The sequence below is a fragment of the Dama dama genome, chromosome 15 (assembly GCF_033118175.1).
Source record: "Dama dama isolate Ldn47 chromosome 15, ASM3311817v1, whole genome shotgun sequence".
Taxonomy (NCBI): domain Eukaryota; kingdom Metazoa; phylum Chordata; class Mammalia; order Artiodactyla; family Cervidae; genus Dama; species Dama dama.
In genome coordinates, this window is record NC_083695.1 from 48,488,681 (window position 1) to 48,515,281 (window position 26,601).

Consider the following 26,601-nt stretch of genomic DNA (forward strand, 5'->3'; position numbering starts at 1 on the left):
GCAGATCTCAGTACAAAGAAATTTTTTTTAGAAATGACTAGTTATTATGGGCTTTCTTGGTGGCTCAGATGGTAAGGAATCTGCCTGCAATGCAGGAGAGCTGGGTTCGATCCCAGGGTCAGGAAGATCCCCTAGAGAAGGGAATGGCAATGCACTCCAGTATTCTCACCTAGAGAACCCATGGACAGAGGAGCCTGGTGGGCTACAGTCCATAAGGTCGCAGAGTCAGACATGACTGAGACTAAGCAGCAGCAGTTATCTATGCACAGGAATTTTACTAGTGAAATTAGATGAATCTCTACCTGCTATCTTGTCTGTACAACACAACTGTCAGAGCAGTCAGAGAAGTACTATAAAAAATGAGAACTGTCACAAATAATCAGCATCAAATTTTAGGGCCATTAAACTGCAATTAAACTTCTGCTTTAAGAAAAATTTTTGGAAGTCATAGTTAACAGTCGATAGAGTGATGGAAATAAACTTTTAAAATCTGGATTTGCCATTATTTTATTAATAGTCACTTCAATAGCTTCACCAAGAATTTCTCTTAATCCAAGGGGAAAATAAATTTCCCTAATCTTTCCACATTAAAAATACAGAACTGTGACAGGGCAGGATTCTGCAAAACATCAATGACTGAATCATGTACAAAGCAGGTCACTGTGATAAAACAATAAAGGAAATGAAAAACTACATATGGTCATGTTTCTATCATTTTTTAAAAAGTTACTCTTTCGAACACTAACTCAGCACAAGTTACCCTGGTGCTGTTTGTGTTTCTCACCTAACCCATTTTGATTCTTTTGAAATTGACAAAGTAACTTTAAAAATTCCCCTAACAGAATTCATGGAGGGGTAGCAAAAATGAATAATCATATATGGTTTACACAAGCATGTGTAAAGCTTGTTCAGGAGTCATATGCTTTTGAGATAGTTGGGGGATAAGGGTTACGTTATCCTGCATAGCCTGTATCATGGATTTATTGTATATGGCAGTTGTCAGTGTCCAGAATCCAATCTCAATACAGTTTCTAACTGTCTCAAAGCACTGAGGACCTAGTGGGATCCAAAAGACTACCCATTTTCCTCATTCCCAAGAGGTCCTTAAATTAATGGCTAATCTATGAAAGAAGGTCCTTGTCTTCAGATTTAATTAGGTACTGATGTACTCTTTTTTAGAATTAAACACATCAATAAGCCCAAAACAGAGATCTGACTGATCATTATGCTGCTTCTGACTTTTAATTAATGATGAGAATTTGTGCCCACTCAAGAGAGGTGGCTGTACATTTCATATATAAGCAAAGGCAAACAAGTTAGGCAAGCTTCAAAACTTTAATACAGAAAAAAAAGACACTTCCAAAAATAAATGTCACACAAATAAAAGGTTTTTAAAAAGTGAAAGATATTCATGAAACAAAACCCTTTATTATCAAAATATACTAAATACTTAAATCTAATGATGTTGAGTGTTCAAATTCTGGGCCAACATAGCTTATAATAACATAGTAAAGTAGTGTTTTTCATGATAAGGCTGTTTTAAGACATCACTTAATATAGTTACTTTTTAAACCTATATTTTCTTAAACATCCATTTCACAATTCTTTATTTTACATTCATTTGTAAAAACACATTTTCTAACACTGGGTTATCTTGTGCTTTAATAATAATGAACCATGGTAAAATACTTTAGTGATTTAAAATCTTTGCTAATGACTATACCCATCACAGATTTTCTGGACACTTATACAGCTACTGCAATAATCAGAAGAGCTACAACTCTTCTTAAAAATGACACTCAAGTTTGGTAAGCATGCTAATAAGTAGAGATATATTTTTTGCTAAGTTAAATCATCAGGATTTTCTAGTTTTCTTTAAAATCTGCAAATATAATCTGCTCATTTAAGTTACTTTAAACTGACAAATTATAAAACAGAAGAAAAGTGTCATTTTAGAATTTTCTTTATAATTTCTATGGTTAAAACATGGATGTCCTCTTTCAAACTGTGATAGCACTAAAATTCTATTTTTGAAATTCTAGATTTTAAAATGTTAAGAAATAACAATGCTAGTTACATCTAGAGGGGTATTTTAATGAATTAACCTAATTATTCTTCAGGTTTATAAAGACTTTCTTCAGTGTGGGTGACACTGCCTTATATTCATCTCAGTACTCTAGAAAATAATTCATTTTATATGTGATCCAAGACAAACCCCGACATATTCTAAATTCTCTTCTATAACAAAGGACTAATGTATATCATCCTTTAGATTGACAATTTAGTAGACAGATACAAATATAAAGCAAAATTTATATAATTAATGGTGCTTAAGTTGGACACAACTGAGAGACTAAGCACGCACTCAATGCCAAGTACAACAGACTTCATCCTTAGAATCTGGAATTAATTTTCATGCAAAATTTTATATAAAGTATTGATCCTTACTTGTAGATAAGGCAATTTTTTATCTTTCAAAGTAATCAAGACAAATAGTAGAAAAAGCATTTTATTTAAATGGAAAAAGCTACATTAAGATCTGTAAAAGGTGTCAATATAATATTGCCTATACAGAAAAAAATTCAGATGTGAATAGCAACAAATAAAAGTTATACATCTTTCTACTTAGCAGTGCAATTAATTCACATTGTAATAAAGTTAAGTCAAGTATAACAAAATCAAAACAAGTGTTTCTCCATAATCAGTATACTGAGAATTACAGTGTAAAGATCATTTCAGGTTTAAGAAATCTGCAGTCAATCTACAGAATACCCCAAGACAAGGGAGACAGTTAATTCATTCCATTATCAGCTGTTGGGTTTTTTCAATACTGTTCACAGGAAAAAAGTAACAAGTTGACATACATGTAAATAGAATATATTTAGTCTATACAGTAAAAAAATACAAATTATAAAGTGAGCTAACAAAGAATGAAATCTGAATACAGATTTATAAAACTGACAACATCTTAGATAACACATACAGTATTTTTCATGTAAAAACATCTAGTTTCAGCAAAAAATAATTTGGTTGCTTTTCAGATGCATTGTAGATCTTGTAAGCTGAAGATGCAGATGTCCAAGTATCTTAAAAACCATAATAAATGTCTTTCTCAATGCATACAAAATGATAAATGCTCTCATCACAGTCTCAAGAATATTTTTGGAAGTTTGTTTTGTCTTGCTTCAGAAATACATTTAAAATGGGTAAAAATCAAAGGATTTCATGGTACAATGAAACAGTAAACAGTGCTCAATTTACTGCTAATGTTGAAAAAACCTAGATTTTACAGTACTCTGGTATATATGAAATTTTTTTTGATTTTACATTGCATATTTCTGAGTCCATTCTCTTGCATGTCTGTTGTATCTGTAGATATACAAAAGGGATACAGTAAAAACATACAAATTAAATGTTTTAGAAGATCTGTCTATGTAAAACTGTCTAACTTTTTACATTTAATCACAATAATCATACATATACCAATTATTGGGTCAATGTGACTTTGGTTCATACATAAATAAAACAGAAAACATAAGGGATTTCTTAAACTAATAGATCTCTTTACAACCTATATGAAAATGTACCTAAGTTATAAATAACAAAATAAAGAAGTCAATTTCTAATACAAATCTATAAAAGTCAACCCTGAATGGTCATTATCTGTAAAATGCAAATGAATCAATGGTACCAGCAAGATGTAGGTCAGTTTAGGGGTAGTTAGGGATAACTTCTCCTCCTGGGAGAAAGTAAGGAATATGATATTCAGTACTTTCCAATTACCAACTTCTTAAATTTTAAATTTACTACTTAGAATAAAAAAACATGCATATTATGCAAAGGCAAAATAAGTACTATTAAATAGTAAAGGATGAAACAATAAGTGGGAAGGGGTGAGATTTTTTTGTAAAAGGAGTAACAAAGTTTAAAAAGAAAAAGATCTACTCCTTTGGAAAGATAAACTTAACAAAAATAATAAGCTTAACTAAATGTACTTAAATACACTGATAATACTTATGTTTTGGCAGACTATATAGAAATGCACAGAAACCAATAACCAAGCAAACACTTACTTTTCTTTGTCTGATTTATAGATTTGTGCAATATCTGGTACTAAGGGATCATCTGGATTAGGGTCACAAAGCAGAGAACATATGGACAATAAAACTAGATTTAAAAGAGAACACCATATTAGGTAATGAGTTTTCTACTTTATACAAAAGTACATATGTAAAAATAATTTTAATGAACAGACGATAAACTTATAAAGAAAAAAAGAAAAATGAACACATTAAATTACATTTGAGATTAAAACACACAGACTCCAAATACACAGCTGGAAAATATTAGAATAGCATCCTAACCTCAGATGTTTCTTAGAGATACTTTTTTACTTTAACAAGAAAACTGTCCACTTTTTATTCTATTTTAATGCAAAAAATCTGTGTTTGAATCAATTCAAGGTAAAGCAATCAAATTATAGTTAATAATTCAAACTATTTTGGGAGACTGAGCTCATGCACTTTTTATTTGGACTTAGAGCTGAAGAGGGAAGATTTGTAAATTATTTTCAATGAAATTTTTTATTACATGTACATTATTTGTATCAAATGCACTTAAAAATAATATGTGCAGCTATCATTACATAACTTGTATATTTTACAATGTAAATTAAAATTGAAAAAATATAGTAGTTGTCTCTTGCCATGTTGAATCCAAATACTAATGCAAATAGCTATACTTTAAAAAGCAAAAACAAACAAACAAACAAAAAACCTAAGTATCTGAAAAAGAAGGGAACAAGGACTCTGGTTCCTCATTTGTCTGCTTCCATGCCACCACTTCCAAGGGGATACATGGAGTCTTTGGAACAATCTTCCATCTTCACCTTCCTCTACTATGTTCCTTTATCTTTTCCTACTGTTACACATCCAAAGGTGAATTTATAAGGCAGAGGTGATCCTTAAATGACCTGGAAAGGTGGCGATAAGGGCTAAGAAAAACTAACATTTCATTCCTCTTTTATCTTCCATCTACCCAATGACATTTTAAGTCTGTATATTAAACAAACAGGGTAAATTATCTGGGCTCATGTCTCCAGAAAGTTTCCAAACTAAACTCATGATAAAAAGTGAAATAAAACATTTAAAATATTAAGAAGTGAAAAATGAACAAATATAAGGAAAATACAAGCTACTTTATAAACTAAGCAAGAGGGAGGTTCCTCATCTCCCCTCTCCTGCTAACAAGAACCCTGTACCCTGATTTCACTATTATGCACACAAAACAAATGTTTTAAGGGAAAAGGTAATAGTAGTTAACGTTCATTTGAGGCCACAGGACTGGAAAAGGTCAATTTTCATTCCAATCCCAAAGAAAGGCAATGCCAAAGAATGCTCAAACTACTGCACAACTGCACTCATCTCACATGCTAGTACAGTAATGCTCAAAATTCTCCAAGCCAGGCTTCAGCAATACATGAACAGTGAACTTCCAGATATTCCAGCTGGATTTAGAAAAGGCAGAGGAACCAGAGACCAAACTGCCAACATCCGCTGGATCATCAAAAAAGCAAGAGAGTTCCAGAAAAACATCTATTTCTGCTTTATTGACTATGCCAAAGCCTCTGACTGTGTGGATCACAATAAACTGTGGAAAATTCTGAAAGAGATGGGAATACCAGACCACTTGACCTGCCTCTTGAGAAATCTGTATGCAGGTCAGGAAGCAACAGTTAGAATTGGACATGGAACAACAGACTGGTTCCAAATAGGTAAAGGAGTACATCAAGGCTGTATATTGTCAACCTGCTTATTTAACTTGTATGCAGAGTACATCATGAGAAACGCTGGGCTGGAGGAAGCACAAGCTGGAATCAAGATTGCTGGGAAAAATATCAATAACCTCAGATATGCAGATGACACCACCCTTATGGCAGAAAGTGAAGAAGAGCTAAAGAACCTCTTGATGAAAGTGATAGAGGAGAGTGAAAAAGATGGCTTAAAGCTCAACATTCAGAAAACTAAGATCATGGCATCTGGTCCCATCACTTTATGGCAAATAGATGGGGAAACAGTGGAAACTGGCTGACTTTATTTTTCTGGGCTCCAAAATCACTGCAGATGGTAACTGCAGCCATGAAATTAAAAGACACTTACTCCTTGGAAGGAAAGTTATGACCAACCTAGATAGAATATTAAACAGCAGAGACATTACTTTGCCAACAAAGGTCCATCTAGTCAAGGTTATGGTTTTTCCGGTAGTCATGTATGGATGTGAAAGTTGGACTATAAAGAAAGCTGAGCACCAAAGAATTGATGCTTTTGAACTGTGGTGTTGGAGAAGACTCTTGAGAGTACCTTGGACTGCAAGGAGATCCAACCAGTTCATCCTAAAGGAAATCAGTCCTGGGTGTTCACTGGAAGGACTGATATTGAAGCTGAAACTCCAATACTTTGGCCACCTGATGCGAAGAGCTGACTCATTGGAAAAGACCCTGATGCTGGGAAAGATTGAAGGCAGGAGGAGAAGGGGTTGACAGAGGATGAGATGGTGAGATGGCATCACCGACTCAATGGACATGAGTTTGGGTAAACTCCGGGAGTTGGTGATGGACAGGAAGGCCTGGCGTGCTGCGGTCCATGGGGCTGCAAAGAGTCGGACACGACTGAGCGACTGAACTGAACTGAACTGAGTGCTTTACTATGTGCTAGTTGCATAGTGACCATATGTGGTAACACTATTATAATTCTCATTCGACATATGAAGAAACTAAGGCTATGTGAAACTGTTCTTAAAGGACAGCTTCTAAGCTAACTAATGAGAATCGACCATACAGCACAGGGAATTCTGCTCAATGCTCTATGGTGACCTAAACGGGAAGGCAATCCAACAAAGAGGGGGACATGTGTATGTAAAGCTGATTCACTTTGCTGTCCAGCAGAAACTAACACAATACTGTAAAGCAACTATACTCCAACATTTCTTTTTTTAAGTTTCTAGAAGTTGACAAAATGAATTGTTTTTTTATAAAAAGCTACCAATATCAGAAGGTGAGTATTTAACACCTAGCAGTCTGCACTTTCTCTTGTAAGTATTTAGCTGCATACTTCACTCAGTTCAGTCGTTCAGTTGTGTCCAACTCTTTGCGACTCCATGGACTGCAGCACGCCAGGCTTCCCTGTCCTTTACCAACTCCTGGAGCTTGCTCAAACTCATGTCCATCGAGTCAGTGATGCCATCCAACCATCTCATCCTCTGTCGTCCCCTTCTCCTCCTGCATAAGCTAACTGAATTTCATTTTGTGATACTATTCCAGGAAAGTTTATTAATTTGAATAACCTTATGACAGTTATCTTTCCTATATCTAGTATGTAACAGTTATGTGAAAGATTTTTTAAAAAACACTAGAATCTACACAAACATTTTATAGGAACATTTTAGGTCAGAAAAATTGCCATTCATAAATACCTAAATGATCCGAAGGGCTGTTACTTATCTAATACTTGAAATAATCATGGCTGTGGACACTGTTCCTATAAAGCTTACCAATTTTTACACAAGTTATGTAATCAGGTAGCGTTTATTTTTAAAAAAACTTTAATGATCATTGATTCTTCCTCTAAATTCTTCAAGAGAAATAGTTTTCTTAAATTTTATGAAAAGGGAAAACTACCAAGTTACTTTGAGGGGCAGACGTTTCTAAATCAAAATAGTAACTCAGGCTCTCTTCTGTTAGAGACAAGACAAAATTAAGAGGGTGACAAAGCAAACAGCATTAGTGAATGAAACAAACAACTTCAGATGCCCTATATACACATCTCATAATTTAGCAAAGAATAATGCTATATTATATAACTGTGAAAGTTGAGAATCTGCATGGAGTATTTATCAGTCCTTACAATGATGCTACTGATTGCTTGAAGTTTAGACTAACATGCTACATGTACTGCATTATTCTAAAGTGTGAATATGTCTTTCACTTTTTTTTTTTTTGGCCATACCATGAGGCTTGTTCCCTGACCAAAGATTGAACCTGGGGCCCTTGGTAGTGAAAAGTCTGAGTCCTACCCATTGGAGTGCAAGGGAATTCCTGTCTTTTTAAATTATTTACTTTATCTGCCTAGTTTGCCATTACTTCTTAGATGAAGTAAAAGAGAGGTAAAGCTTTATTATGTCAATACATAATTCCATTTAATGAATGGGACAACTGGTCCTAAAATCTTATTTTTACTTCTGTATGTGTATCTCTTTCTGAGTCCCTGTCTGTTTTTAAAGATAAAGCCCAAACTAAAGGAATGAAATGTCAACAGTCTTATCCCCAAATTTCTAGTTTTATCATTTTAAATTTCTCTCATTTCATCATTTAGATCAGCCCATCAACCCCCCCCCCCCCCCCCCCGCCCCAAGCAAGAGTAATATAAAAGCTATGAAAGGAAAGCAAAAGCAAAGCAGAAGAAAACACAGTAGATTGGTTTTTTGTTTCAAACTTTGGTCCCTAAGACATTTTTGCTGTATTTTTTCTGTCTCACTGTTATTAACTGTTTTAAATCTGATAAATGAAATTACCTTTTGACACAGTCAGAGCTGGTGACCACTGTGACCTCAGGATATCAAGACAAATACTTCCATTACTGTTTATGTTTGGATGGTAAATTTTTGTTGTGAAAGCAATCTAAACATAAAACAAAACAAAACTGTTGATAATCCATGAACTATGAAAGCAAACAGAACCAATCTGCTCTAGGGTAAAATGTCCTCAATTTCAAATAACCTTAGAGGAGAAATGTATTCAACACAAACTGGATGAGCATCTACTTTACCCAAATGTATCTTTAGCTACTGATAATGTGAAAGCAAATAAATTCAGTTTCCTACTCTTCCTAATGCCAAGCAACTGAGAAGTTATTTTAGAAAATGTAATAAATAAGCCTGTACTAGCTGGTATGACTAGTTGAGTAGCACCTGAGATAATTAACCATGGCTTTCATCACCCCTCAAAATGATCCTTTCCTTAATTTGATTATCAATTGACACGTGGGTCTAGAAATAGAATGCTGACCCTATTCTAGAGGAAAGTTGAGGGGCCCCAGCTTATTACCTGTCCTAAGAAATCTACCAAGAATTCTAATCTTTCACAATAATTATTATATCATTTCATATATAAAGTTAATCAGATGTTTTTAAAAATCTAAAGTAATTATCTCGTGAGTGACAGGATTTGTTAATGATTCGCTCCCTCACTGACACCCCATAATCTGTTGATTTCCTCTTTAGAGCTAAGCTAAATTTAATAAGAATGTGTTTTAATCTTTCCTATTTTTGTGCTTAGTTGCTCAGTTGTGTCCAGCTCTTTGTGACCCTATGAACTGCAGCTCTCCAGGCTCCTCTGTCTCTGGAGATTCTCTAGGCAAGAATACTGGAGTGGGTTGCCATGCCCTCCTCTAGGGGATCTTCCCAACGCAGGGATCAAACCCAGGTCTCTCACATTGCAAGTGGATTCTTTACCTTCTGAGCCACCAGGGAAGCCCAAGAATACTGGATTGGGTAGCCTATCCCTTCTCCAGGGGAACTTCCCAGCCCCGGAATCAAACCGGGGTCTCTTGTATTGCAGGCAGATTCTTTACCAGCTTAGCTAGCTACCAGGGAAGCCCTTAATCTTTCATATGCTAAATATAATAAGAGGACTGTATCTTATTTATTATATTTTGTATTCCCCAGTGCAACAGCATATGGTAGGTGCTCAATAAATGTTGGCTGAATACTTAAAAACTGAGAAAGAAAGATCAGCCTTGGAAAGAAAATCCCCTGAATGGAAAAGTCTAATTCTTGACCATAAAAACTTCCAAACTACACATATGTAATGAGGAAGGTAAGACATGTTAGGGAAGCTAATTTCTAACCTAACAGATACTTCTTTTTGTTTATAGACATAATAAAATATTTGATGAGGAAACATATTTTAGATTCAGTGGCTTTATATAAAAGTTTGGACACGCCAACCCACCCACAGTCTTTTGACATCACGAAAATATCTCTGGATGGAGAGTAAATTCCCTGACACAGGGGTGACATCAATGATAAAAAATAAAAATACCTTTGGTGGTTTAAAAGGATAGTCTGTCGGAAAATGTACAGTGAGAAAGAAGACTCCACCTTGATATGCGCTATCAGGCTGAAATTACAAAACAATTACATCAGTGTCTGACTGCTGTATTTGTTAGTAATCCAAGATGATTCCCTCCAAATACAACGGTTTGAAAAAGAAAATGCCATCATTTTGTCTTAAGTTCAAATCATTTACCTTGAAAACAGGTTTCTCTTTGTAGGCATGAAGGAGGATTTTCCAGCAATCATGCCGAAATCATAGTTTAAAACAAAACAAAAACAGGACACACACAGTGGAGTGGTGTGATTTGCCCAAACAAACCTGTTTGTGAGTACAGATTGTTAAAGGTAAGTACACACACAAGACTCTGTGAGAAAAGAATGATGATTCGCAGCAGTAATCAGTATGCAAGAAAAGGGCTGAGGCTAGTATATTTCTTCTGAATTATAAAACCTAAGTTTTTGTGCTCCTTCCCTTAAAGGGGCAAGAATAGAGGTAAACTGAAATGACCAATTTATGAAAAGAAAAGGCTAAGTGACACTGTTACATAATTTAAACCTCAAATCTTCACTTAGTAACAGTTTACAAAATAATGTGGAAAATGCGAAAGAGCTGCAAATGAAACTAGAGAAATTCAGTTTCATAGAATTATCAAATTAGGAATCAACTTTACAAGAGGAATTTAAATTTGGCCATATGTCTTTATAGAAATTAGGAAATATTTATGTTACAAGCAAGAGAAAAAAAAAGGATGATTTAAAAAAGGGGGAAGGGGGGAAAAAGTAGCAAAAATACCTTTAAATTCTATTTTAATTCATTTATTTTAATTAAATGTATCATGCTATACTCTGTCAACATGTTGGTAAGAACAGAAGGCTATCATTGATTCCTCCTTAAGTTCCTACATAGATATTAGAGGACTGTACTGTATAATTATTCTTACCATATACATTGTTTAATTCTAGTTTAGCAAAAATTATAAGGAATGTAGAAAATATAAGTTAATTACAATCAACAGATATGATCTTCTTAGATATTCAATTATACTATACAGCGGCATATTTACATTACTAAAATAAAGGGGAGTATGAGTAACATAAATTGCTACATGTGATTCACCTGAGAAATATTTGTGGAGGGCTATAATTCATAAGGGTGAGAGGTGATATTATTTTGAAAGTTCTTGGTAAGCAATGAAAAAAGATTCCTATCAAAGTAGTTAAATAAATATGTTGCACTTCACCCTTTAAAAAACTAACTTAATGTAACAATTTAGTGATTTAAAACATTTGCCCATGACTCCTGCTCTGAAAATTCAGTAACTGGTGTATGTTTTAAAAGTTAAGCATGAGGCAATATGATTAAAAACTCTATGGCTTCCTGGATAAAGCTCCTTCAAAGGGGGGAGGATAGAATGATGCTCATGGAAACAGGTTACTAATATACTCTTATCCAGAAGCAGACCTGAGCTGCCAGTGCCCATTCTCACACAACCACATTTCTGCCCTAAAAAGAAAAGTCACAACTGCTTCTCAGGTGTAGAAAGAAATAATCTTAACAAAGGCAATAAGTATAAAGAGAAGCCAGTTACAGAACAGCAGGTGATTTTGAATTCAGGACAATGCAACAAAAGAGGCAAGCTCATGAGATGGCAACAGAGCCACTGCAAAATTGAATCTGATCTGTCACACAGTGATGAAACACTGCAATGAAACTTACTGCTTGTTACTTGTAGGAATTCCATTATTGGGTTAATTAGACTTATATCTAACCTACTAAAACGTGGAGAGTAATTATGCTTCGTTCCAAACAACTTTCTGTACTTAAAAAAAGATAAAGCAAACACAAAGCCTGGTTGCAAATTGCGTGTGATCCATTACTATGCATAATGATCAGGGATTTGGCAAAGCACTGTAAATGTGCTTTGCCACCAGGGCTCTGGAAAATCATCATAAATCCTTTACTTGTATTTTGCTTTCTGAGTGACTCAGAGTACAAGAAAATTCAACCCTAGCCACAAACATCTGATCAAAGATGAAATGGTAAGAATGAAGGATGGCCGAAGGGATTAATTTCACATATATGAATCATACTTACAGGCCCCATAATAGTTGCTTGCCAGTGGAACACTGAAACAAACAAAGGAGTTTGGAGTCATTAACAAGAGTTCAAACCTGTACTATGAATGGTAGCAAAATCCTAGCAAGAGAGTAAAGCTTACAGTCATCTCCCACAGGTCCAGCCGAACAGTGAGCAGGTGGGTCACGTTGTAGATCACTTAACTCCTGAAGCAAAGCAAAAATACTTCGGATTAATTCTTTTTCAGTGAAACAAGCCCAATAATCCATGAAGACACAAACAATTCATTTAAATATCATTTTAGGCAGTTCTATTCAAAATATGGACACATAAAATGTACTATGTCACTGATGGATAGAAGAATATGGAATAAGGCATTAAATTCATGAGACAGCTCCAAACTTTTAAAAAAATTAAATGAATTAAAATTCTGTTTTTCTTTAGCATCCCTAATACAAAATATTTTTGAGTATCTATTGTATGCAGGGTAACTTAGGACTTTTTTTCCCTCAAATCTATATTATGCCCCTAGTACTTATATAGGTACTAGGTATATGCTGCTGCTGTTGCTAAGACACTTCAGTCGTGTCCAATTCTGTGCGACCCCACAGTCAGCAGCCCACTAGGCTCCCCCGTCCCTAGGATTCTCCAGGCAAGAACACTGGAGTGGGTTGCCATTTCCTTCTCCAATGCATGAAAATGAAAAATGAAAGTGAAGTCGCTCAGTTGTGTCCAACTCTTCGCGACCCCATGGACTGCAGCCTACCAGGCTCCTCCGTCCATGGGATTTTCGAGGCAAGAGTACTGGAGTGGGTTGCCATTGCCTTCTCCAACTAGGTGTATAATATAGATTAAAAAAACCACACACACAGATCCTACTTCAACAAGTTTATAATCTAATTTGGGAGAGTGAAGGCTCACGGACAGATGGATATTTAAGGAACAACATGAAGGTTAAATGGAAAGAAAGGAGAGCAGCTGGGCCATATCTTAAAGCCAAGCACATTGATTCATATGCTCTTCTCTGCTTTCAAGGAAGCAAAAGATCATGGAAATGGCACAGTTGTAGCTGGTCAGTCCTAGGCTGGCATTCCAGTTCTACCATAACTAATGCTATGACCGTGGGGAAGTAATTTACCTTCAGTTGGGAAGGAAATGACCACCACTATGAAAGGTGTAAATTCAATATAAAAGACTGTAAATTAGGACTGAAGAACCTAATTTAGTTAGACAATCAGTTAGGCAATGTCTTTGAGAAAGTGACATTTCAGCTTGAATCTAAAGGGATGAGCAGAAGTTAGTTTTGGGAGAACTGAGTGACACTGTCAGGCACAGCAGCATAAGATGCATTGAAAGAGCAGGCAGAGGCCAGGCAGAAAACAGAACAATATACACCATATTAAGGATTTGGGGCTTTATACCAAGTGCACTGGGAGGGGTTTTAAGAAGTGGCATAATCTGATTTAAAAGATGGCTCTGACTATGTACTGAATGGATCAGAGATGGGAAAAAGGGGAAACTACAAAATTAATTGCTACAGGCAATAACAGGGGCTTGGACTAAAGAAGAGGTAGGTCAAAGAGGATGGATTTGGGATAGTGTGAAAAGACTACTTATGACAGGATTGATGATGAATTATGTGTATAGAGAAAGGAGAAAAGTCATAAATACATATGATGAAAACAAGCAGCAGCTAATATTTACTCAATGTTTTATCATCTTAATAATCCTGTCAGGTAGGTGTTGTCATGCTTCCCATTTTACAAATGAAGAATAAAAGAGACACGGTTCACTATGCGCTCGCAGAACTAGTATGGGGGGAACTGGGGCTTAGATCCCGGCAGCAGACCTTCTACAGGTGTAGATACCATTTACTGAGAGGTGGGAATATACTAGATGATGTTGATCTAGAAAGTAGATACACCATATCTGTGATCCCTGTGATATCGAAGAAAAACTTATTCAACATACAAGGCTACAGCTTAGAAGAGGATGATACTAGAAATCAGAAAATCTTGTATATACTCTATATTTGAAAACTTTGGGGATGATGTGAACAATTTCATGGGAACACATGTAAACAAATACTGCACTCATCAAATCTAAGATGCTGTCAATGGTAAATCACATCCTTATATATCAATAATTAAGAAGAAATGTTGCTGATTCATTTTAAGACACCATCAATTACAAGGCACATCCAGATTTTAGAAATGTTAAAATGAAAAAGATGGGCATCTTAGCATCATTGCAATGAGTTGAGTGCTCTAATAGAGACAAACAAGAAAGAGGATGTGGTAGGGAAAAGCTTTCCTAAGAAACTGATACATGAACATCAGCAGATGAATGGATAAGAAAGCTGTGGTACATATACACAATGGAATATTACTCAGCCATTAAAAAGAATACATTTGAATCAGTTCTAATGAGGTGGATGAAACTGGAGCCCATTATACAGAGTGAAGTAAGCCAGAAAGAAAACCACCAAAACAGTATACTAACGTATATATATGGAATTTAGAAAGATGGTAACAAGAACCCTATATGCAGGACAGAAAAAGAGACACAGATGTATAGAACAGACTTTTGGACTCTTTGGGAGAAAGAGAGGGTGGGATGATCTGAGAGAATAGCATTGAAACATGTATATTATCAATTGTGAAACAGATCACCAGTCCAGGTTTGATGCATGAGACAAGTGTTCAGGGCTGGTGCACTAGGATGATCCAGAGGGATGGGATGGGGAGGGAGGTGGGAGGGGGATTCAGGATGGGGAACTCATGTAAATCCATGGCTGATTCATATCAATGTATGGCAAAAACCACTACAGTATTGTAAAGTAATTAGCCTCCAACCAATATAAATAAATGAAAAAAATAAACAAACAGAAAAAAAAAAAGAAACTGATACATGAGCTAAGTAACCAAGCCAAGTGCAAACTCAGGTCTCCTTCCAAGTTTTCTAGTCCCTTCCAGTGTAACTCGGTACCTTCCTCTTTGTTTTTGTTGTTTCCTCCCCACAGCTTGTGCTGTGCTTCTCTTCCTAACAAGAATTAACTAACAGAGTTAGCAGCTTCTTCGCTCCCAGTATAGTTCAACGATAAAGTGGAAGATTTCAGTGACAGTGTTAAAAAAGCAAGGCTTTGAAGTTTTCAGTCCAGACGGGGGAGCCTGGTGGGCTGCCGTCTATGGGGTCGCACAGAGTCGGACACGACTGAAGAGACTTAGCAGCAGCAGCAGCACCATCACTTATTTGCCACATGATCGTGGGCAAAATCTCTTTTCCCCTCTACAAGTGGCTTGAGGAATCAGTTCCCCAACCAGGGATCAAACTTGGGGCCCCAAAAGTGGAAGCACAGAGTCCTTACCACTGGACCGCCAGGAATTCCCCATAGCCTCATTTTAGAATGACTGCTTTATTTACCCATTTTCTAATTTGGGCTTTTAAAGGAGATTGTTTTTTAAAAGATTCATCCCATTGAGTTTTCTAAACATTAATGTAAATGAATAAATGGAACCTCTTGGCCCTTATTTTAACTAGAAAACTAGTTAAATAAAAAATGACAGTGTCTTATGAAACTGAAACAGAATCACACACATAGCTGGGGGGAGGGGTGGAATGGGAGGCTGGGGTTAGCAGATGTAAGCTTTTAAATATAGAATGGATAAACAACAAGGCCCTACTGTATACCATAGAGAACGATATTCAATATTCCTATGATAAACCATAATAGAAAAGAAAATATACATAAGGATGTATGTGTGTATATGTATATATACATGTATAACTGAATCACTTTGCTGTATAGCAGTAATTAACATTGTAAATCAACCACACTTTAATTAAAAAATAATTTAAAAAAGAAGAAAATAGTCTCTAATTGAGATTTAAAAAACTGTTAATGATTTGCATGTATATATTTTACAGAGTAATGCATATGTGAGTAAATCATACAGAAATACATACAAATTAATTTTGTTTACTAACAAAAAACCCCAAACCATATTTTACTTGGAATAGCCTTGAATAGTGTTCAAATTTCAAATGTCAGACTGTTCTTTCAAATCCCTTCAAAATAGTATATAAAAATACTCGTTATCATGTTCTTAAATTTTTGTGCCCTGATTCTACCTCCTGTTGGAAGTGAGAGCTAAGGATAAGAAAGATAAAATCTAACAAGTGAACTCCTGCAAAGGTCAGGTTCTTAAGCTGTCTATTTAAAGCTGACATTATAGGAAAGCTCACTTATTATAGAAAGGAGGCAGCTGATGGTACATCAAACATTCTTAACAGTCACACCAATCATTAGTTACTACTAAAAACTACACAAGTGCTTTGGTGAGAAGACTTACACATCCTAGAATTTTTAGGAGGGTTTTGAGAGTCCCTTGGACTGCAAGGAGATCCAACCAGTCCATCCTAAAGGAAATCAGTCCTGGGTGTTCACTGGAAGGACTGATGTTGAAGCTGAAACTCCAATACTTTGGCCACCTGATGAGAAGAGCTGACTCATTGGAAAAGACCCTGACGCTGGGAAAGACTGAGGGCAGGAGGAGGAGAGGGGATGACAGAGGATGAGATGGTTGTATGGCATCACCGACTCAATGGACATGAGTTTGTGTAGGCTTCAGGAGTTGGTGATGGACAGGGAGGCCTGGCATGCTGTGGTTCATGGGGTCGCAAAGAGTCAGACACGACTGAGTGACTGAACTGAACTGAAATTTCTAATGTGCTATCCCTTTATTAAAATATGTATCTGGAAATATGCCCTGTTACACTGTTTGGAAATATGTTACTGAAACTATGGTATATATGCACAGACAGAGTGACCAACAGAAAACAAAAAACACTATATATACCCTTCCCTGCCTGCAAAAAGACAGACCTCAAATTTGATAAAGGAAAACTTCTGAGATATCCTAAGGAGGTGAAAATATAAAACAAAAAACTATAACCAGACATATCAAAGCTGCACCTTTTTGCTCTAAGTCTATTCAGAGGCCAGTGCACTTTTAGATAAACACAAAAAATCAAAGACTACTTATACTTTTCCCTTTTGATTTAGTTTACTCAAAGTTTTCCAGAAACTGCCCTGTTACCTGATTTATGCTTTCTCTACCATAACTGGAATTCTTATGTATCTACTTCAAGCATTGCAGCCACATATGAAGTATTAAAAATAACTTAATGATTCTTATTTTTAAAAGAAATGCCAGGGTCAGTAATCTCTTCCTTTGCTCTTCTCTCCACTGTTTAAGAATTAATACTGAACTACTGTCTTGTGAATTATACAAGTTGCTCAAGTCCATAAGATCCTCATAAGATCCAATGTATTCCATGCTGATCAAAAGCAAAAGATCTCAAAGACAAAGCATTTAGAATCATTCATTTTAATTATTGAGTGTGTGTGTACAAAAGCAAAACAAAGCAAAATAATACTTTGTAGGGAAAAATAAGATAAAGCAATGCATAAACTGTGAGACACCCATAAGGTTATTACCCAAATCAAACCACTATCACCCTATTAGAATACCTCCATTATGACTGGCAGGAAATAAGCATGTCACTTGCTGTTGGAGGGAGCATAAGTTGAGATAGTACCTTCTGGAGGGAAATTTAGCAATAATCATCAAAGTGCAAAATGCATACGGTCTCTGATCCAGGAGCTTCACCTCATAGTAATAATCATCCAAACAGACAAAGATAAGCATATAAAGATGTTTAGTCAGGCATTTTGTATAATTAAGAAAAACTGAGATAACCTAAAGGCCCATCACAAAAGGAATGGTTCCATGATACAGCCATATTATCAGATACTACAGCTGTTAAAAAGAATGAGAGAGGGATTTCCCTGGTGGTCCAGTGGTGAAGAATATGCCTTGCCAAGCAGGAAACATGAGTTCAATCCCTGGTTGGGGAACTAAGATCCCATGTGTGGAGCAACTAAGCCCACATGCCTCAAGGAAAGATCCCGAATGACTTGAGTGCCACAACTAAGACCTGACGCAGCCAAATAAATAAATGTTTTAAAAAAAAAAAAAGAATGAGAGGACTTCCCTGGTGGTCCAATGGTTAAGTCTCTGTGCTTTCACTGCAAAGGGTATAGGTTCAAATCCTGGCCAGGGAACTAAGATCCCACATACTACAGAGCCCAAAAAAAAAAAAAAAAAAGAATGAGAAATGTATGTTGACATCAAACAATGTTGTGTGAAAATAATAAAGTTTTTGAGTGAAAAATCTATGTGGCAGAAGTATGCCCAAGGGATTCCATAATACTATACATGCATAGAAAATAAACTAAAAGAATACACACCAAGCTCTTAATAGTAGTTATCTCTAGGGGTGGGTTGTCACCTTTTATTTATTTTTTTTACATTGTTATAAATTTTTACAATAATTTTCCAACTTTTTTTAATTTTAAAGATAACTGCTTTACAATATTGTGTTGGTTTCTGCCATACAACACAAATCAGTCATAATTTTTATATATATAATAATATATATATAATTTATTATATATAGTAAATTTATATATAATTCATATATAATTTATATATGTATAAAATTTTACATATATATCCCCTCCCTCTTGAGCCTCCCCTCCCACTCTCCCTAATTTTTCAACTTTTTAGAGGAAAAAAATGCTGTTTTACTCAGCTTCTTATGCATTTTAAGAGAGATTAAATGACACTTTTCTCCCCCACTACATATAAGCATCTTCTTTTTTTTTTAAGGTCACTGTAACTTATTTGTTTATTTTGGTTGCCCTGGGTCTTCGGTGCTGCGCACCAACTTTTTCTAGTTGCGGTGAGGAAGGGCTACTCTCTGCTGAGACACGTGGGCTTCCCATTGCACTGGCTTTTCTTCTCATGGAGCACAGGCTCTAGGCGCACAGGCTTCAGTGGTTGCAACATTTGGGCTCAGTAGTCTGGTGCATGGGCTTAGAAGCTCTCTTCTGGATCAGGGATCAAACCTGTGTCCCTGTGTTGGCAGGCAGATTCTTACTCATTGCGCCACAAGGGAAGTCCTTCTGTCATTTTTTTTTTAATTAAAAATTTTTACAAGACAAGGAAAGGCTGAGGAACTGTCACAGATTAAAGCACACACAAATACACACACACAAAGGGGGTAAAACAACTAAACCTGGGATCCCAGATTGGATCCTTCGACAGGAAAGGATCCCAGATTGGATCCTTGGACAGGAAAGGATCCCAGATTGGATCCTTGGGCAGGAAAACAACAGTGAAAAACTGAATGGTAAAATCTGAATTAGGTCAGTAGTTTAGTTTACAATATTGTATCAATGTTCCTTTCTTTATTTTGATAACTGTACTATAATTAAAGTGAAAGTGAAAGTCGCTCAGTCGAGTCCAACTCTTTGCGACCCCATGGACTATACAATCCATGGAATTCTCCAAGCCAGAATACTGGAGTGGGTAGCCTTTCCCTTCTCCAGGGGATCTTCCCAAGTCAGGAATCAAATTGGGGTCTCCTGCACTGTAGGCAGATTCTTTACCAACTGAGCTATATCTATGGTTATGTAAGTTGTAAATAATAGGGGAAATTAAGTGAAGGATTTATGAGAACATTCTAAAACTTAATTCACAATTTTCCTTCCCAAGCTTCCTTCTTTTTATGTGTTCCCTTTATTTATTAATGGAATTATTAGTCTCCTAGTCACCAGGCTCATTTTGACTCCCCTTTTTCTTGTTCACCCTGTCAGACAAACAAAATAATATATTCTACCCCAATACCTATTTGTTGTTGTTGTGTAGTCACCAAGTTATGGCTGACTCTTTTGTGACCCCATGGACTATAGCCCGTCAGCCTTCTCTGTCTGTGGGATTTCCCAGGCAAGAATACTTAAGTAGGTTGCCATTTCCTTCTCCAGGGGATCTTTCTGACCCAAGGATTGAACCCTGCTTGGCAGACAGATTCTTTACCACTGAGCACCTAGGAAGCTCCCAGTAACTATTACCTCAAAAACCTATTACAGTTCAACTATAATTGCTTCCCAATACTCTATGAATTACTTGCATAACAATCTTCTAAAAGCACAGTTTAATTTATTTCATTTTTCTGTTTAGAAAATGTCAGTGGCTCCCTACTACTTATTAAAGACCAAATTCAACCAATGAAGGTCTTTTCATTTTCTAGTCCTAACCCTACTCTTTCAATAGAGTTCCCATTCACAAACATGCCCAATAATTCTCCAAAGAATGCCCTTGGGTTTTCTGAAACATGTTCAGGAGATCCATGAAGTCAAAATTAATTTCATAATAAGACTAAAATATTTGTATTTTTCACTCTCAATTATCTCATGGGTATATATTAGAATTTTCCAGGTTAAAGATAAGTAATACTGTGACAGACTGAATGCATGAGATATGAGAATTCAACTATCATTTATAAGCCTGACTATAATGAGATCTGAACATGTATAAAACAGTGGCACTTTATTCTTGTTGTTGCCGTTTTCGAATATATAGTTGTTTTTAATAAAAATGTTATTTATGTTAATACATAATGTTCAGTTCAGTTCAATTCAGTCGCTCAGTCGTGTCCAACTCTTTGCGTTCCCATGAACTGCAGCACGCCAGGCCTCCCTGTCTATCACCAACTCCCAGAGTTTACCCAAACTCATGCCCATTGAGTCGGTGATGCAATACAACCATCTCATCTTCTGTTGTCCCCTTCTCCTCCTGCCTTCAACCTTTCCCAGCATCAGGGTCTTTTCAAATGAGTCAGCTCTTCGCATCAGGTGGCCAAAGTATTGGAGTTTCAGCTTCAACATCAGTCCTTCCAGTGAACACCCAGGACTGATTTCCTTTAGGATGGACTGGTTGGATCTCCTTGCAGTCCAAGGGACTCTCAAGAGTCTTCTCCAACACCACAGTTCAAAAGCATCAATTCTTCTGCACTCAGCTTTCTTTATAGTCCAACTCTCACATTCATACATGATTACTGGAAAAACTATAGCCTTGATTAGACGGACTTTTGTTGGCAAAGTAATGTCTCTGCTTTTTAATATGCTATCTAGGTTGGTCATAACTTTCCTTCCAAGGAGTAAGTGTCTTTTAATTTCATGGCTGCAGTCACCATCTGCAGTGATTTTGGAGCCCAGAAAAATAAAGTCAGCCACTGTTTCCACTATTTCCCCATCTATTTGCCATAAAGTGATGGAACCAGATGCCATGATCTTAGTTTTCTGAGTGTTGAGCTTTAAGCCAACTTTTTCACTCTCCTCTTTCACTTTCATCAAGAGGTTCTTTAGCTCTTCTTCACTTTCTGCCATAAGGGTGGTGTCATCTGCATATCTGAGGTTACTGATATTTTTCCCAGCAATCTTGATTCCAGCTTGTGCTTCCTCCAGCCCAGCGTTTCTCTTGATGTACTCTGCATATAAGTTAAATAAGCAGGGTGACAATATACAGCCTTGATGTACTCCTTTTCCTATTTGGAACCAGTCTGTTGCTCCATGTCCAGTTCTAACTGGATGAGTTTATTGTTGTTTTTAAATTGCTAAATATTTTTATATTTCTGTTTTAATTTCTCACGTGGTAAATATTAATAGATACAGCCTATACAAACAAAAGCTCATTGAGGCACTCAATGCTTTTAATATAAGGGGGTCCTGAGACCTAAAAGTTTGAGAACCATGTAGTCAGGTCTGGCCTGAGTACCTGGATGTTCGCTGAACATGTCTAAGTTTTCTGGCCTTCAAAATTTTCCCTCTCCTAAACAACCTTCCATCTGTCTCCCTATGCCCAAATTTTACCCCTTCTTCTTAACAGTAACAGTGGCTGTCTTCTCAATGGGCACTTTAAAAACAAGAGGCTTGGAGTCAGATCTGGCCTTCCTACTGACCGTTATAGCTCTGTGACCTTGGGCAGCTCCCTTAACCCCCTGCTCAAAGGCCTCACATGAGGACATCACTGGAAGAACTATACTGAGAATTAAATGAAAACACGTAAGTGAAGAAGCTTAATGCCTAGCATGTGTAATAGAACCTTAAGAAATACTCATTTCCTCCTTCCCTCTCCTCTTCTACCAGAATATTATTTTAACACTAGGAATTTTTTTGCATTTATTCATTATCTCCTCCATTATAGTTAGCACAATGCCTTTCATATAATGTGCTTGATATTGTTTGAGTTAATACAGTGGAAGAAACAGTGTGATCAGCAAAGTATAGATCTCTCAAATTTCTATTTTTTTCAAAATGCAAATAATTAGATTTGACAACAGAATCAGAATCAATACTCCCTTATGTAGATCGCATATAATAAAAAAAAAAATCTTAAAAACAGGTGTTAGAGAACAGTGCAGGTCATTTAAAAAGGCTGGGGTAGCCTTTTAAATAACATATAACAACATCTAGAAATGCATCTCTAAAGAATATTCATCATTAAGTTATCAAAAACATATGCTGCCGTGACAACTATTTTCAATTTACAGAATGTATGATATTCTATCAAAGTCTCTAAAGCCACACAAAATTTCTGTTAGACATTTTTTGTTGTGGTTCTTCTGATTTGGAAGACCTCAAAAGTTGAAATAGTCCATCCTTATTGTTTATTTAAGATGCTGCTGACCTACTTTCAGAACACAGCTTTGGGCTGCCTTTCCAAGACGAGTTAGGGTTTTGTGCTGAGCTGACTCAAAGTTAAGCTGTCTGCCAATCACCAGTGATCCTTGGTGGTGGAGACACCCATAGACAGAGCTGCAGTCTGTGGCGCCAACAGAGATTTTTTTTCTTACTTATACCAAGCTCAATTTAACCAGCTGAACTTAGCCTAGCAGGAGTGAAGCACTTCCACATCCTTCCTAACAGGGGTCATGATTCTGACTTTACATTCTCATCCCAACTCCACTCCCAAAGTTTTCAAGATTTCTTTTAAAGGTATAAGATTATGATGTTAATAAAAAAAATCCTCACAAGTCACTGGTCAGGCACATTTGCTGATGATTAAAACCAGGGCATGAAATTTGAGGAGAACTTATTTGTGGAGAAAAGCAACTTCATTAGATATAGCTTAAAAGATATAGGAAAGAGGTCCTCTGGAACCTTACATGTCTCCAGGAAAATACTTATAACAGTAGCTACAGGCCTCAAGGGTCACCTCCTGATTGTGTCCATTAAAGTTTCGATCACTCAAGGGAGTCCTGGAAAGTTTCTCCTAGGACAGAAAGTGTGATCTAGAAAGGTACTGGTATATAATATTTTGGCTGACACAAACTGCTTTCTAGATTAAAAAATAAACTCAAACGTGAAACATTAAAAAAGTTGTAAGAGCTATCACCTCAGAGTTTTGTTTTCTTTTTAAACTCCACTTCTTTAAAATTGTGGCACACCACAATACTTGAACACAAATAACACTCATTTGTTAAAAATGTGGATTGCTGGAGCACAGGAAAAGGTAATGGTTTCTCTTTTTTGATTTGCCAGTTACTAAACCCGGCACTCAGGGCTGCTGCATTCTGCCCCACAGGCCAAGCGCACCAGCTCTAAGCGGCACCATTCACATAGATTTCAATGTGAATGGAGTTCCCCAGGGCTCTACAAAACTTCACTACGGAAAGCTGCACGTTTAAAAAATGGAAAGCATATCTTTCAAACCCAACTTCGGATATGGTCTGTTTTGAATAAACAAATAACACTTTTGATGTAGAAGCAAAAGAGATGGTGTTTGACATCTGAGTGGTACTACTAGCACTTACTTTAACTTCAACAATGTGCTGAAAATGGAAAGTAAATAGCAAGCTTGGAATTCAAAAGTGAAGACAGTGACATTCTAGTGGAGGGAAAAGGAAAGTTTTTTTTGCTAAGTGCTGCCAGGTCAACTGGGGGAAAAAATGTAGGGGGGGAAAAAAAAAAGAAACTTGATCTCCTCCACTTCAAACTTATCAAAAAAAACCAACCAACTGTAAATAGATCATAGATTTAAATATGGAAGGTAAAGTAGTAGTGCTTTAAAAAGAAAACATAAAATGTATTTATGACCTTGGGGGAGGCACAGATTTCTTAAATAAGACACACAGAGCATTAACCATAAGAGAAAAAGAGAAAAACATGAACTTGATTAAAATAAAGAACATCTATCTTTTCATAGAAAAGACACATTAAAAGTGTGAAAAGGTAAACCATGAAATAAAAGATACTTGTAATACATATATCTGACAAGAGGCTTGAATTCAGAATATGTTAAAAAAAAATTCCTACAGATCAATTTTTCAAAGACAGACAAATAAGCACATTACAAAAGAGAGTATCCAACTAGCCAACATGCACCAGCTTCATTTAGCATTGAGGAAATGCAAATTAAAACAAAAATGCTATGTCACTATAACCTTCAAAGGATGGTGAAAATATAAGAAAAGAAAAGTACATATGATAGCAAAGATGTGAAGGAACTGGAACTCTCACATGCCACTAGTAAAAAAGTCTGACAGTAACCATTAAAGGTGAACACAGGAATATACCATGATCCGGAATTCTACTGCTAGCTACACAGACAGAAATCATATAATGTAAAAGACGGTCATCAAATAATGAGACTATAGCTGTAAGTCCATATATGAAAAGAACTCGTTATAGTTAACAGACTGTGTATACATATATTTTGTGTGTGTATCTTTCAATTTCATTTCTGGTGGCTTTTTAAATTGAAAACTGAAATACATAGTTTCAACTTTTGTCTTCTTTGAGACAAAGTAAGCTTAAAACAAACTAATGTTATATTTAAACAGAGACTATGCAATAAATATCAAAGTGGTGAATGTACACCCCAAAATAGTCCATGTCAATGAAGCAGTTTTCTATTCCAATCTGACACTCAAATTAAAAAAAAAAAATTAATTAGGGTATTTAAATTTCAAAAAAAATACAAGATACTGTAATGAAAGGCAGATTACAAGATACTGTTTCTGTATTATGACTACCACTATAAAAGCACTGAGTCCACAAAAACATGTACTTAATGAATTTATATAGCCTTACATGGCTAAGCGCCTCGACTTTAGTTCAGATTTCTATATCCAACCAGACACAAAGAAAAGTACTGAGAGGCCTGAAACTGAATTTTAAATTGGCACAGATGGCATGTTTATAACATCCCTACAATATGCTGAGTGTTCTCCATAAAACCAACCTAGACACAGTCCCTGCCTCTAGGGGACTTAAAATCTAAAAGTAGATGAGGCAGCCTAATTCAAAGAGAGTAAACAAATAAGAGGAAACAAAGAAGGGAATGTGAGAGAAGAGAAGCCTCATTAATCTCTCAGCTCCCAGAAGGGTAAGAACCCAATCTGAACAGTGGAGAAGGAAAGCTGACAAGTCAGAGTTTCCTTATTTACCATCATCCTTAATATGACAGGATGCGGTAAATATTCTCCAACAAATTGTGCTGACCAGACTGAAAATGCTTTGTTGTTCTCCAGTCTCAACATTCAGAAGGTCTCAATCTCCATAATAGATAAAATATATACCCCAATGGGTATGCATAAAAGACATTAGCAGCCCATGCACAGGAACTGATTTACAGTCCAAAATCTAAATTACTGAATCCAAAGCATATGAAAATGTTATTTAAAAAAATCCTGGCTCAACAGGCAATTAATTAATGTGACACAACCATCTTTATCTCAAAACTCCTAAAACAAGACAGCAATTCTTACTGGATTGCATTTTTGATGTTGTCCCTAAAGGGATATATGAGCTATATTTGGTTTGTCTGTAAATAAACATTTCATGGGCTTACAGTTCAGACTCTGATCTCCTTATCCAGTTGACTACAGCTATTTCAATAAGGAGATGTCAAACAATTCTGAGAAATGTCTCTGAATACAGAACCTCTCTAAGCCCTTGAATTAAAAAGAAAAGAAAAAAAGTATTTTAGACCATGAAAATTTCTTCTGGAAGACTTCAAAATGCTGATGACATTCAATTAATTAAGTTAGAGGAACCAAATTCACTTCAATAAAAAGGTCCTGGCTGCTTCACTGTCTCTTTGGATCAGGTATCTCTGGCAAAGACTGTCTATTAAAAATGATGATATCACAGCCAAACCCCACACAAAAAGATGATGAAGAAAGAAATGACACTATTGACTTCGCTGCATCAAAGTAATATTTATTGAGTCTGAACTATAAAGAGCACAATTTAGAATAAATGTTGGAGGTCACTTAGGGACATTATCTAGCCAGTGTCTCAGATCTGTAACCACTTTCCCCCAGTGCTCGCCACAGTACCACAATGTGATGACTTTCAATTTCCCAAAATGTTATTTTGCCTCTACTTTAAAACACGACTTCCTTTCAAGGAAAAGACTCAAAAATCTCCCTTTATACATAATATTTCCCTGGTAGCTCAGCTGGTAAAAAAATCCACCTGCAATGAGGAGACCTCAGTTCAA

At 36.1% G+C, this 26,601-nt stretch overlaps 1 protein-coding gene across 1 annotated transcript in view; it reads right to left on the bottom strand.

The window, feature by feature from the left end:
• Positions 1-2,493: 2,493 nt before the first annotated feature.
• Positions 2,494-26,601, bottom strand: part of UBE2D1 (ubiquitin conjugating enzyme E2 D1) — a 35,783-nt gene continuing 11,675 nt past the window's right edge. The window contains exons 2-7 of the mRNA XM_061162066.1: positions 12,330-12,393; positions 12,206-12,237; positions 10,097-10,174; positions 8,569-8,674; positions 4,074-4,167; positions 2,494-3,369 (exon numbers count right to left, since the gene is read on the bottom strand). Of these exons, the coding sequence (XP_061018049.1) occupies positions 3,324-3,369; positions 4,074-4,167; positions 8,569-8,674; positions 10,097-10,174; positions 12,206-12,237; positions 12,330-12,393 (420 nt within the window). The 3' untranslated portion in view covers positions 2,494-3,323. The remainder of the gene's footprint in view (positions 3,370-4,073; positions 4,168-8,568; positions 8,675-10,096; positions 10,175-12,205; positions 12,238-12,329; positions 12,394-26,601) is intronic.